Source organism: Eucyclogobius newberryi, unplaced genomic scaffold (assembly GCF_026437365.1).
Source record: "Eucyclogobius newberryi isolate DKJ021-1_F unplaced genomic scaffold, fEucNew1.0.hap1 SCAF_1, whole genome shotgun sequence".
Taxonomy (NCBI): Eukaryota; Metazoa; Chordata; class Actinopteri; order Gobiiformes; family Gobiidae; genus Eucyclogobius; species Eucyclogobius newberryi.
In genome coordinates, this window is record NW_027315723.1 from 9,163,623 (window position 1) to 9,178,650 (window position 15,028).

Below are 15,028 nucleotides of genomic sequence, written 5' to 3' on the forward strand. Positions count from 1 at the left end.
TCATTGATCAAAGGCCCAAAGTTGCTGGTTAGATAAAAGATCTGTTATGACGTTTAAAAGTTTAATAATAATACAAAAACAATTACCAGTGAAATATTCACAAATTTAATAGATTAAAGTACGTCTTTTCGGCATACTTTGTATAATAGTGCATGTTTGTACACTGTCAACAGATAACAATTACACATTCAATTACGAAATTATATATAGATTTTGATTAAAAATGCAATAAAATACTACTAATACTACAGGCTTGGAACTATCTGCCATTATAAGTTATCAAAATCAGATCAAACTCAAAATTAATGATTAAAAAGAAAGCTGATTATGCAAAACACCTGAGTAGGAAGTGGCTCATATGTGTGTACACGTGTTGGTAGGCTGCTCCTGTAAGGCCATGGTCTTTATCCGTGTACCACTGAAAAATATACAAAAGAAACAATTATTCTTGAGTTCATGGACAAAATAATTGCTCTATCTGACTCACCATGGCCTCAAAGTCCACCTGCTCCTCCACTAAAGCTTCAGAGATCTCCGCACCTTGTTGGAAGTGCACATTATCTACAAAAACAATTTAAAGAAGTTAGTTTTATGGTAATAGAAGAGAAAATAATTAACATTTATTGGTCTATTACCATCAGCTGTCCCATGAATCAGCAGATATTTAACTGAGTGGAAATTCTTCGCCCTGGCAGTGACTGTTGAGTTCTAAAAATAAAAAAGATGGTTTGTGTATTTATGCATTTTTAATAAAAACAAAAATGTTGAATAGTCCTACATCATACGCATCTTGGTTCATGAGAGGAGGGGTCATGTAGCGCTCAGTGTAGATAGAATCTAAAATAAATATTTAAAACATCAAAAATGTTATGCTTATACTCAATATTGACAAGGTTATTGAAACTATTCTTACCATAGTATTTCCATTTGGAGACTGGAGCCACAGCCATTCCACATTTAAAAACCCCACTGCCTGCTCCTAGCGCCATCGAAGTGATGTAGCCCCCATAGGACTGTAATACAAAACCATTAGGATAACCTAGATTTTGTAACATTAACCATTAGGGAGTTTTACAGCACTTTAGTCATTTTTCACACTTAAATTGGACATAATTTCTACAGTTCTAGAGATATTTGGAATGATTTTCTGTTACAAACCTCAGTTTGACATATAATTTCTAAAAATAAATTTGAAATTTTGTATCGGCACAAGTGGGTATCAAATGAGTGAATCGTATAATAATATAATGGTCTTATAATAAGATAAGCCTTTATTTGTCCACATAATGGGGACATTTGCTACCCACTATCATTAACACCCTTTTATTCCACTTTTTAACAACTTGACAAGCTTTTTTGCTTCAATCTGTTAAATCACTTCCGTTTCCCCAAAAAACAACAACATTCCCCCCCAAGAATATAGTATTTGAATGATCACATGAGAAAATCACAGAGGTGGTGAAAATATCACACAAAATGGCAAATTATTTTGGAATAAGATATTGATGTATATATTTTAATAATATATATTTTCAAACCTTTTTAGTAATACAAAGATTAGTAATACAATTGGCTTTGATGTGTTTTTAGTTTCTGTGCAAAAACCTTCTTTTATGTTTTTTTGTCCAGTCATAATTATAGTAAGCGCCATTTTCTCCCTTTTTACTTCCATTATTCATACATTTTCTTCTGCTTTATTCTGGGCAGCAGTCTGACCAGGGAGACCCGGAATTCACTTTTGGCGCACACCTCTTCAGAGGTGTTCCCAGGCCAGCCGAGAGACATAATTCCTCCAGAATGTGCTGGGTCTCCTCCTAGAACGGATGCCCACACTACACCTGCCCCTTAGTGAGCCTATGGGAAGGTGGTCCCACGTTAGAAACACTTTTTTTGAATTACACTATACAACAAACGACCATTTGTATTTTCCTCTTTCAGAAGAGGTGTAATGTGTCATTTTTATAGTTTATACTGAAATTTGAATTTTAATTACCTTTGAAAACAGGCCTCTGTAAAGAGAGCCATCGTTTCCCCACTCTTTTCTATGAGAGGTGTGTATTTGGTGTGTTTTTTATTTATTTAGAAACCAGCAATCTTTAGTAGTAGAACACATGGAAGCCTTGAGAAGCATGCAAAAACAAATTTTCAATCCTTTATTTCGTTAAAATAGTTTTGCCTTTCTGGCTTGAGCAGTAAAAAAAAGTTTTTTTTGATAGTTTGTTTGATTGTGTCATAAAAAAAGTTTGTCTTTTTGTCTTTGTTTTTGCTGCACTGTCAATAGTCAAAAAAATGCTTTTTGTTGTTGAGTGCTGATAAGTCTACCAAAAGACTTTGACTTCGCTGGTTGGGGTTTGTTTTCTACGAAAAAACAAATTATCATTACCTCATCTTCATGAGTTTATTTTTTTTCAGTGAATTGTACACTGTGATGTGAACGTTACACACAACAGAGGGCCAGAGGCAGCAACGAGGGAGGGAAGCATATGTTGTGCATGTAGGACACGATCTGACCAGCATGTAATGAACCCGCGGTAAATATAAAAGTCTGTTAAGACACATTTTTCTTCATAGAACTTAGTTTCAGAGGTTCTAATGATGAGAGAGCGCTGATGGGAGTGAGAGGGGACAGAGGGGAGGGCCAGTGCCACTGGTGCACCAGGGGCCAGAGAGATAAGGTCAGATTTACACAAAAATGAAAGTAACCAGTTATCCTTGAATGTATTAAACTGTTATATTTTATACCATATAAGCGAATAGCATGGAAAAGTATGAAAAACATTGTAATTATTTGACTAAGAACATTTTTTGAAATCAATATTGTGACCCACAATACATTGTTGTATCCCTTGCTTATTCAAAATTGATTTGTCTTTATCTTTTTAGTGTAGACCAATTGTAGGGCTATTATACTCTATTAAAATACAACTTATAGACTTTATTTTTATCTTATTTTAAGTGAGTTAGTATATCAAGTATCATACCCTTATCTGTACCACTTTTGAGACTTTTGGAGTTTGTCACAATGTTGTCAAGTTGTTGTTTTTTTCCTTGTTGGGGGGAAAAAACATACGGATAGCAAGTGATGTTTTTTTTTTTGTGGTAGCTAACGGATTCATGCAAAAAATGTTTGAAAAATAACAACTATATTTTAACAGCCATCAAAATGATTCGAGTAAAAGGGCACTACTCGTAAAAAATAATAATAATATTTTTTAACTTACCCAGCCCCAAATAGCAACTCTGTCCTTGTCAATGAAGCCCATTTTGATGAACTCCCTACAACACAAGACATGGTTAGCTCAATACGATAATTAACCACAACTTCCTGCCTCCCACAGAAACAACAGGAATCCAGTTTTGAGAGTTTCCTGGAAATACTCAAGCCGTGTCTTTCCTTACTTGGCCGCAGTTATCTGATCTTCCACCTCATAGGTTCCTAGACGTTGATAGATTTTATGCATTATCTCGTCGCCTTGGTAACCACTTCCTCTTCCATCGAAACTGGCCACAATAATTTTTTCTGTGCTTGCCAAGTAGGTGGCCCAGTTCACTCTATAGAGGAAGTCCACTTTCTGACTACATGGGCCCGCGTACCTAAAGACAAAACACATTGTTGGTGTAGTAATCACCTCATGGGAGAGAATTCATGGTACTTTTGTGAGGAGGCTTGTGTGAAGAGGAAAGAAAAGATACTAAAATAGGCTACTTATACGTGTTGACTGAACTGAAAAGTCTAGTTTCCTCCATCACTAGTTTTAACCATTCCTCTTCAACAATTCATTGCATTATCAATCCAGGAGATTTATCAAATAACGATATCTTGATGTTGCCAATGCATTTCATTAAATTGTGTTTTTATTATCTTATCTTACACGTCAATGAGGAGGGGATACTTCTTTGACTCATCAAAGCCTGGAGGTAACAGCATCTGGTACCATAGTTCTGTAACACGAAAACATTTATATTTTTCAATTTTCCTACACAGTCAAGCCAGTTCATAGTCTGGTTGTTACTACTGGTTGAATTCACTCACCAAATCCATCAATCTTAATAGTTCCTCGACGCATTGTGGGCATCTGAATGGTAGAAATTTGGCTTGCAAATTCTGTGTTATCCTCCAGAGGCCTCTCTACAAAATTAAAGCATTTTAGAACAACAGCCACTAAGAGATGTTCAATTCAGTCATCACTTACTAACTCCTTCTTTTGTCACGAGGGAATGTTGTGGGATTCCAGGTCCTGCATTATAAGTAAGTGTACAATTTATATTTTTGAAAAAGAAATTTTAAGCATCAAAACACAGCATGTCAAAACACCAACCATTGCAGCTCAACCTGTAGAAGGAGGCATTTGAGCTCATGTAGACAGAATTATAGAGACAATCTGCCTGACAGGTAAGACAATCATTTGTAACAGTATTTCCGCTCCAACTGAAACAGACAGAATGGGAGTAAGTCATCATCAAAAGCAATCATTAGTCAAAAACTATAAATAATCCAAAATTGCACATACGTATATCTGTAGACGTTCCTTCCCCCAGGCTTGCCCTCATACTCGTTACTGACGTAGTATCTGTTGAAAAGACCAAGTCAATTTGAGGAGTTCTTTTATTAATAAACATATAATCACATAATGTTGACACTTACATACTGTTTTCATTTACCAACAAAATACTGATGACCTCCCATTTTCCAGAGGTGATTGGTTCAATAACAGCCTGTATAGGAACAAATTGCTTTAGCGTGTGTTGTGTATGGGACCGGACGGTTAAGTGTGACATCACAGACCCAACTGACACGAGTTCCATTGCCAGAAACATCGGAAATAGAAACTTTGTCTTCGAATTAAAGAGACATCAGTGGAAGTTCCTCTTTTACCAATGATGGAACTCTCAAACAGTTAACAAACGATAATCAAAACTCTGGATCATATCTGCTCAAATTAGTTATGACATCACTACTTGACAGTCCCATTGGACAATGTTTGTGCTCATGGGTTTCAACTTCATGTACAATTAGGGTCAGGAAAAAGTCATGTGACTGAAACTCAAGAATAAGCTCTGTTTAGCTTACCCCTTTAACATGGTGGATGTGCTTGTACTTCTGCTTGTCGCTCATGATCAGGTAGTAGCTCTTCTTGTCTGCAGCAAACACAGGCTCCGAGGGAGAGAACTACAGAGCGCATGCATATCAGAGCAGAGATTTCCCATAAGAAAACCAGACATGAGGTATACTGTACCCGTCCAACCCAGCCTGTGGAACTGCTGATCTCCAGGGACTGAGGAAAAGAGAAATAACTCAGCTTTGGGTGAAGGACAAACATAGCATTATTCACTATCCTCATCTGCTAAAACAAATTATTTATAGTTACTGGTAAACTGTAACTAGCATCATGTTCTTGAATCATGAGACACTTTACTGTGGCTGTATCACAGATATCACCACGAGCTTGTTCTGTTGTGAGATCACTCACTGATAAAAAGGGCAACACTCATCTTATCAGTCATCTGAGATTGACAAATGAATCACTAACACTTAACAGTCTGTAGAAGAAAACACTTCAACTCTCTTCAAATGTCCGTAGAATTATGAATATGACGTAACTACAGACAAATACACTTAAAACACTGAGACATCTTTCCCTGGCAATAAAACTATTCCTGGTTTCACAGCTGTATGGACAGTAAAATTCATAAATTGAGTCCCTTTAAATGCTTTCAAGAGAAGAATCATTTTTTCTCAGCTCGCCACATGCTTTTACCTCAAAAGGCTCCCAGCTGCTTTCAGTGACATTGTAAATCTGCAGCATGACATGGGATTGGACTCTCTTTTGCCATTGGACAGCTATTCGGTCATCTGTTACCCAAGTGACAGTGGCTAAGTAATGCTCGCTAAAGAGATAAAGCACAATTAATGACAGCCATTGTTTTGTAAGTTGACAGTTCTATGGGACGTTTGGATACCTGGAACCATACTCAGCCGGGACAACCACCTCACTGATTTTGGTGACATTATCAGCCTCGACCACAAATAACTTCACAGTGGGGTTGGTGGCACCTGCCTAAAAATAAAGGACCAGAATTTAATCATCAAGTGTCAACAATATCAGAAAAGAACCGTGATAGATTTGCTGACTTTAGGATAAGGAATAGACACAGTGCTTGGATACTGTTGATCTCCGAACCAGGTGTACTCAATATGAGGGACTAGCGAGTCATTGAAATGGGCATATGCCACAAACTTCCCTCCAGGAGACCACCACAGGCCCTGAGAGGATGAGAACATCTCCTCTGTAAAAGAAAAAAAATATGTTGCATATAGTATTTAACTGTGATGTGATGCAGAAATAAGGTAGACCAAACTGCCATTAATTAGATTAGAAAAACAATTTCCAGACTTTCAGTCTAGCTTGTGAGGGGACTGAACTAATTGTATGTCAGATATGTATATGTCCCCTAAGCCTGCATCAGAACTGCTATTAATTAAAAAAGAAACAACACACACACACACACACACACACAAAAACCCACACATCCTTTACTTTTTGTCCTGATTTTGGGTATAACACAAATAGAGTGAATTGTATTTTACATGTTATATAACAATTATTTTGGTCAGTCCTATCCGATCTAAATAATTGTGTTACACCAATATTTGTATACTCTGTAAAGTCAAGTATGCAAAAATGATCCTGTTTTATTCAAATATGGTCTGGAATTGTTGTACAGTCTTTAATAATACAGTACTGTTTGCATTTTATCAAGCTTGCTTAGAAAATACATGTGATCCTGAAAAAAATATTTTCATCCCTAACTTAAGTCTAAGTCAAAGGATTGAAACTAATTGCCCAGAATATGTCGGTGTAATCCCTCATTCATCCAGGCGTGTTCCATTGTAGAAAAAGCTTCAGTTGTAGTCATCTGGACTCGGTTAGAAAAAAAATTAGACGTATCGACTCTCATCCAAGAGTCATTGTCAATAGGGAATTTAGGTCGAGAACTCAGATATTTATACTATTCTGTGGTAAGTCCAGCCCATTGGGCGGAGCCTTCCTGAAGTGGAACAAGTTTGTTGTTTGTTTCAACCGAAACTTACCCTCTTTGTATCTACCGAGCTAGCCTATTCAGCCCTTTAATGGGCTATTAGTCTCACCTTTGTCTTTGTAAGACTCTGGCTCACCCACCCTGAGTACCTGATCAGCATCTAAATGTCCTGGTCCTCTACCTCTCCAGGGGTTCAAGATTTCATTGTAGACTACAGGAAGGTTGAATCTTAGCCCTCCATTTCTGTTTAAAGAAGGTTTTTCTTTTTTTTTTAACAAAAATAGCTTCCTTGACTCCTCTTTCAAACCATCTTTTCTCCCTCCTTAAAACCTTCACCTCACCGTCTTCAAACGAGTGATTAGAGGCTTCAAGATGGAGATGCACGGCACTCTGTGGTCCTGAACTTGTATTTCTTCTGTGCTGATACAGTCTCTTGTGAAGAGGCTGTTTAGTCTCACCTAATGTAACGTTCTTTACAACTTTCTTCACTGCATTGGATAGAATAAACTACATTGCTCTGTTTTTGAGTTGGTAACTTGTCCTTAGGATGAACCAGTTTTTGTCTTAAAGTGTTTCCTGGTTTAAAATAAACAGGGACTTCGTGTTGTCTAAAAAATCTCTGTAGTTTTTCCGACAGTCCAGACACATAAGGGATAGAAACACCCTTCCTTCTCTGTTCAGTTTCCCTTTTGTCCTGCTTCTTGGTTCTCTTCACTCTGTTGAGAGCCAAAGCGGGGTAACCACAGGCTGAGAGGGCATTTCGGACGTGTTTTTCCTCTTTCTTCTTGCCCTCTGAGCTGGTGGGCACACCTTGAGCTCTGTGTTGTAAGGTTCTGATCTTCCGGGACAATTTTACAGACAGATTCATGGCTGTGCCATGGGCTCGCCTGTCTCTCCCATAGTGGCCAACCTGTACATGGAGCACTTTGAGAAGAAGGCACTGGCCTCCTTCTCAGGCATAGCCCCAAAACTGTGGCTCCGCTATGTCGATGATACTTTTGTAACAATCAAGAAACATGAGTTGGAAGCCTTCTCAGAGCACATCAATGCTGTGGACCCACATATCAGGTTTACAAGAGAAGACGCTAAGGAGAATCGCTTGGCCTTTCTTGATTGTTCCACGATCAGAGGAGAGGACGGGAAACTCCAAATAGAAGTATATAGGAAACCTACACACACGGACCAGTATCTGCTCTTTGGTTCCAACCACCCACTACAGCACAAGCTGGGCGTGATCAGAACCTTACAACACAGAGCTTGTTTGAAGACGGTGAGGTGAAGATTTTAAGCAGGGAGAAAAGATGGTTTGAAAGAGGAGTCAAGGAAGCTATTTTTGTTAAAAAGAAAGACCTTCTTTAAACAGGAATGGAGGGCTAAGATTCAACCTGCCTGTAGTCTACAATGGAATCTTGAACCCCTGGAGAGTTAGAGGACCAGTACCAGGACATTTAGATGCTAATCAAGTACTCAGGGTGGGTGAGCCAGGGTCTCACAAAGACAAAGGTGAGACTAATAGCCCATTAAAGGGCTGAATAGGCTAGCTCGGTAGATACAAAGAGGGTAAGTTTCGGTTGAAACAAACAACAAACTCGTTCCACTTCAGGAAGGCTCCGCCCAATGGGCTGGACTTACCACAGAATAGTATAAATATCTGAGTTCTCGACCTAAATTCTCTATTGACAATGACTCTTGGATGAGTCGAAACGTCTATTTTTTTCTAACCGAGTCCAGATGACTACAACTGAAGCTTTTTCTATAATTGCCCAGATAAAAAAAAAAAATCTATTCCAGATGTTTCTGATTTCTGTCCCCAACCGGCTGTTTGAGGAGTGGAATGAAACAATCTCAAGATTCGTGTGCCAAGGCAGGAAACCTCGAATCCGATTTAAAACTTTACAATCATCAAAAGAAAGGGGAGGTTGGGGTTTACATTGTCTGAAAAATGACTATATTTCAGCTCAAGTAAGAGTGTAGCTTTACTGTGTGACTCGGAATATGATGCTGAATGGAAGAATATTAATGTTGTGTCAGGGGTTTTTGTCCAGGCTTTACTGGCAGTTGACAAACGATCAACTGCGTCATTTGGAGGAAGTAAAGCGTTAAAATCTTAAACTGGTTGACTTATGACTGGGTTTTTGTACCAAATTTAACTAATGTTACCTGAGATTGAAGGTCTGGATTACAAAAAGTAAGTGTTTTAACCAGATTTAAAATATAATCACATGAAAAGCTTTGATATGATGAAAGAATCATTTGGCTTGGAGAAAGAGGACTTTTATAAGTATTTACAAATAAGAAATGACTATAACCAAGTAATTCACCATCACAAGGAAATGAATGACAGAACCCCCCCTCGACAATCAAGGACTGGACTAACATTATAACAGACATTAGACATATGGAAAAAATGACAGATGGACAAATCTGATAAACTTTGGGCGAGATGGGACAAGTATGCTAGAATAGTTGTGCTGTAATTTTATATCTGTCATGTCATATTGTACCATTATTATTATTTGCCATTATTTGTCATTATTTGAATTATGTTTTCTTTCTTTGCTCTCTGGTCGTGTTTCTCGTGTTTCTTTTTCTATAATTAAATTGAAAAAAATTAAGAAAAAAAGAAAAAAAAAAAGAAGAAATACATGTGAAATATAGACAATTATTGGTCTGATTTAATTTAGGTGTAGGTTAATACTTTCAACCTTACCTTCATAGACCCAGTCCGGAATACCATTAAAAATCTTATTCTCTTTTCCATTATACGTGACTCTCTCTGAAGTCAACTCAGGGCTAGTCTTTACATATACATCATTGTTCCACACATAGGCCTGTGAAAATTTCAACAAAAACACACATATTTCTAGAGGCTAGTGAATGGGAAACCCCACTTCAAATCTTTTACTTATTAGTCTTGACTTGGAACATACCACTTTGTGGCCTTCAGGTGACCAGGCAAAGAACTGGATTTGGTGAAGACTGGGCAAGAACTGCCTAGGGAAATGCAGAAATTAAATTCAAATATATTACTAGATTTTCTCTATATCGGTTTGGATGCACTTACTTTTTCCCAATATCGTATAAAACATATGATGCCGTGAATGAGTGTCTCCATATCTATATGGACAAAACAATACATTAGAATAATAGGAATTTGTAATGAGGAATTTGAGTGGGGTAGTAAGTACCTTTGTATAGTTGCTCATAAACGCCACATATTTGCGGTCTGCAGACAGCTGGTAATCATAGGCATCGACTTGATCCTGCATTGAAAAGAATGTACACAAGTATTTAGAGAGTTGCTCCACAAAAGTTGATTCTCTTGTGTTTTGGGGTTGCTTACAAATGTCTCTTTGTGTAAGAGCAGTGTCTGGTTTTGGATGCTGGGATTGTGCAGATAAACAGAGCCATTGGATTTGTGGAGGAATTCGTTATCTACACGAGGGAGAAGAATATACACATTAAATATGAATGAGAAACAAAAGCTAGCTCCATGGATTTTGAGTATGTAAGATGTGTGTGTTGTGTTTTTAGAGTGCAGACCTGAGATCCACCTCATGTTGTAGGATTTGGTTTTGAGGGAACTGTTGAAGACATCCTCCAAAGAGAAGAACCTCTCTTCACCTCCACCCTTGTCTTTGAAGAGAAACAGATTAAATGTTGTTGTTGTTGTTGTTGTTGTTGTTGTTGTTGTTATTGTTGCTTTTAATGGCGGCTGCCAGCCAACTGCAAAGGTGCATTTACAACCATCTACTTTATTCTTTAGACTTCATTCTTCAGACATTTCGCTATCAAAGTATGTTTTTTTTCCTTCTTCTTTCCACTGTGAGAACCTGCGGCTGTTACAAGCTCATCACAGCCATAAAGCGTGCAGATAACACGACCATCATGACAAGTGGAAGATTCTTTACGTCACCGTGCAATTAAAAGGGCACTGCATTAAAAAAATCACTGAAAATAACTACGCGTTTCCTAAACATAGTGTCGTAAGCATAATGATGTAGCCATAAATTATTTCCGCAACTTTATTTTTTTTCTCCTGTCAATAACGCGCTCCGAGCGGATCATGGTTTTAGGGCTTTAGACTCACCGTTTAAAAATATAGAAGTGGGAACCGCAATTAAGATGACAACTACCCCCACACCAAAGACTCCAAGCAGGATTTTACCGAAGGAAACCTGAGAAACGTAAGGCAACATGTTACAAAAGTGCACCACTCTTCATCAACACTATTCACAATGTAGGCATTATTAGAGTTGTCAGTATATAAAGCATGCATAACAAACCATTCTGAATGCTGCACGTGAGACGTAAATCCAGTGCGCGTCCACAACTGTACGACACTAGAGTTATGCTGCTTGGACTTCCCTGTTAAATATTACCTCGGCTCAAGTTTCAAAGGTGGCACAATAAAAGCGCTGCGGACAGAGTAAAGTTCGCCCACTATTTGAATCTAGCCGAGATGTCAAACTTAAGGAAGTGTGGGGTTCCCCTAAATCACTGCACTAGCTGATCCTCATTCATCCAACAGGCGCACACGCTCTGACCCTGGCTTTGGCCAAGAAGACGGACTGGCATCATGTGTAGGTAGTGATATGGTGCAGATAGTCATAGAACATTCACACAATTAACATACAATTAACATACAAGTCTTCACGGGATGTCACCATGTCAGCCTAAAATTGACTTAAACTAGCATATAACATTTTTATAATGGTGTTCCCTCACCTTTAGCTTCCTCAAAGTTGCTTTGTCTACACATGTTAGAGGAATCCTGTATTGTCCTGAGAAATGCGCTCAGAAAGTCTGTTTTCACCTACTACAGCACAAGCTGAGGGTGATCAGGACATTACAACACAGAGCCCAATAAATGCCCACCAGTTCAGGGTAAGAAGGAGGAAAAACATGTCCAGAATGCTCTTTCAGTCAGTGATTAGTTAAAAGGGACCAAAAAGCTGGACAAAACGGACTAAAGGGAAACAAAAACAAGAAGGAAGGGAGTCTCTCTTCTTATGTGTACAAAACTCCTGTTTATTTTAAACCGGGCGACACTTTTAGACAAAGACTAGTTCATCCTTAGGATGATGCCTACTCAAAAATTCAATCCAATGCAGTGAGGCAAGTTGTAAAGAGCGCTAGGTGAGATCAAACAGCCACTGTACAAAAGAATGTATCAATATAGAAGGTGAATTCAGAATTACAGCACACTGTGCCTCTTTATCTTAAAGCCACAAACAGTGAGGTGAAGATTCTAAGCAGGAGAAAAGATGGTTTGAAAAAGAGAATCCCTTTATAAGCATTTCAAAGCCATGTGGCAACATCAGCCCAGGCCATTCAGTTGCTAATCAGGGTAACAAAGAAGATTGGTTTAAGTTGAAACTTCACAAATAGATAAACAGGACAGGCTATTATCAGGAGGTTCCGCCCGGGGGGCAGAGCTCACTCAGAGTAGGATTAATATCCGAGGTCTCAGACTAGAGGCACAGATTGAGAATGACTCTTGGATGAGAGTTGAAATATCTTGAAAACAGTGTCCAGATGACTGCAACTGTATCTTTTCTACAATTTTTTCACCTATTTTTTTAATCTCCGCCTACATTCCTGTTGGTGCGATTATTTGAATTTGAAATATTACAGATTCTGAGTCATACACATGGGGTTCAAAGATTAGACATTTTTCAACAATAAAAACAAGTACATGAAAATCTGATGCCTGCCAAGGTGCAATTTCCCTCTCAAGGGGCAGAGCTATCAGTTATACAATTTTAACAGGAAGTCAATGGTCTCATTTAAAAGATAATACCATTTTAGATCAATACTGTGGTTTACAATGAACACAATGTAAAATCAGGACTTGTTATAATGCCATTGTTTAACTAAAAAGTAACCTACCTGAAAAAGAATATCATTCTTCAAAGGTGCATCTTTTCTAATGAAGGGTTTGCAAACATTTTGTGTCCATGGCGATCTTTTTGCTTTGCCTGTGGTGTTCAAATGTCTGACATTAAACTTATCTATGACAACAAGCAGGAGATGCCAAGCTACTGGGTCAGACATGTGGAGAGGCGATCCTGCTCACAGTAAGAATGCTTGCATTTTAACCAATAAAAACACTAGCAAGCTAATTTAAAGTTTAAAATTCAAATATATGCTAGTTTGATAAAGAATATCCTGATTTATTTGTTGATGTCATTGTTTTTACTGTAGCCTATAATTTTACATGAATGAAAAGTTGAAATAATCCAAATCTTAACTTAAAATTATTTATTACTATATCATTATAATGTGATTGTTTGTGGAACCAATTGCAAAAAAAAGAAAAATAAATAGTCAAATGAATTGTGTAAATGCCTAGGCTCCTTCAATTAAAATGTTGTGTAATAATGACATCAACTAGGCCACTGTAACGTGAAAGCAACACATTTTTTTATGAAATGTTCCTTAGCTATTAAACCAGTAAAACATTGACCAAAATTCTTTGCAAAAGAACAATGAACAAAAATAAATGAGATATTTCAAAGTTAATAGCAATAAAGATAACCAGAGTGAGGGCTTCCTAAAGCAGCCATAAATGTTTTTGTGTGTGATGTACATTGACACAAACCTACTCTAATAATATAGTTATGACTCCCTGGTGTGGGAACTGTGTCATTCGCACATGGGACACACTCACAGCCATAGCTAACAACATGAGCTGTATTTGGGGCCGATGTGCATTTGTTCAGGAATAGTTTGGAGAAGAAGATGACCCTGGTCTATTTTAGTCACTGTCAGCGTGTCTGTTCACACACACGTGTTAAGTGATAGCGGTGACACTGCATGCTAAAAGCCTGTTAAAAGCTGGACAAATACAGCCCTCACCCACTCTTTATGGCGAATAGACGTGATATTGTGCACTCCGGACATCCTCAGCAAACAAATAGGCAGTGGACATCTTCCCTAATGCAGGGTTGTTGTTTGAGGAAAAATTCCACTTGTGTGTTAAATGTGTTTTAAAAAATACTAAATATTAACTGAGTTTTAATAGAAATAGAGTATTTTTTCATCTTAAGTTCAAATTAAGTGACATATTAAATGTTGCAGAACAATGAGTGTAAAGGGAGTCCTGCAAGGCATGCTGGGTATTTGAGGATCCTCAGCTCGCCCCACCTCCTCACATCTCTCTTCCTTGTTTATTATGACCATAAGCAAAGATTGAGGGCCAAATTCCAGACTAAATCCTGGCATTAAACACCTCTGTAATGGGTATCTGTGCTTCAATGACTCAAAATCCGAAATTAAGTTATAATCATTGGCCCTAACTCGTCTTCTTCTTCTATGGTGTTTTATGGCTCATCATATGACAAACTGACCATTGAACTTGGAAAACATTCCGTTCTTTGCAATGTATGTCCTCTCTCCTAATTCTCCAAAAGAATTAAGCCTAAAGATTAAAGCCTAAAATGTACGGCGGTAACCGCCATAAAACACCAAAGAATAAGAGCTGTGTTTTTGTTTTTATCATCTTAAACTTATCTCTAACTCCTACAGATCTCCATAAAGTATATATATATATATATATATATATATATATATATATATATATATATATATATATATATATATATATATATATACATATATGTATATGTATATATATATATATATATATATATATATATATATATATATATATACCCTTCATTTTCTAACCCCGTTTTAATATATATATAGGGTTTACTGGAATCATCAGGAGGTTGCATATAGTTTCAATATGCTATTATTATTTATCGTAATTATTCGTTCTGTCGCATTTCCCAAATGTGTTTGCGACAGGTGTACTTCTAAATTACAATGAGGCTAGATTTATTATGTATATCCCAATATTTCAAATGCACAGAAATAATAATAGTCAAATCAGTCATTCATGCAGACCTCATAATCCAATCTAGGATCATTCAGCATTTAATAGGCAATTAACTAGGCCTACCTGTGACTGTTACATTGG

At 37.5% G+C, this 15,028-nt stretch overlaps 1 protein-coding gene across 1 annotated transcript; it reads right to left on the reverse strand.

Annotated features, from left to right (window-relative positions):
* Positions 1-310: 310 nt before the first annotated feature.
* On the reverse strand, positions 311-13,947 carry dpp4 (dipeptidyl-peptidase 4). Its single transcript, XM_072449748.1, has 26 exons — positions 13,903-13,947; positions 11,132-11,219; positions 10,585-10,677; positions 10,385-10,476; positions 10,230-10,304; positions 10,106-10,158; positions 9,972-10,035; positions 9,752-9,872; positions 6,134-6,288; positions 5,962-6,059; positions 5,760-5,889; positions 5,238-5,276; positions 5,072-5,170; positions 4,646-4,716; positions 4,512-4,571; positions 4,320-4,429; positions 4,194-4,238; positions 4,034-4,129; positions 3,873-3,942; positions 3,400-3,594; positions 3,222-3,276; positions 914-1,013; positions 779-837; positions 636-708; positions 488-561; positions 311-418 (listed from the first exon to the last, which is right to left on the reverse strand). Exons 1-26 carry the CDS (start codon positions 13,945-13,947, stop codon positions 326-328), a joined length of 2,253 nt encoding a protein of 750 aa, XP_072305849.1. The 3' UTR covers positions 311-325.
* Positions 13,948-15,028: the final 1,081 nt, after the last annotated feature.

Coding starts and splice junctions, on each gene's coding strand:
- dpp4 (XM_072449748.1), bottom strand. CDS start 13,947: ATGTCCGGAGTGCACAATATCACGTCTATTCGCCATAAAGAGTGG. Junction 9,873..9,971: donor CACCTGAAGGCCACAAAGTG/GTATGTTCCAAG, acceptor AAATTTTCACAG/GCCTATGTGTGGAACAATGA. Junction 6,289..9,751: donor TCCGGACTGGGTCTATGAAG/GTAAGGTTGAAA, acceptor TTTCTTTTACAG/AGGAGATGTTCTCATCCTCT.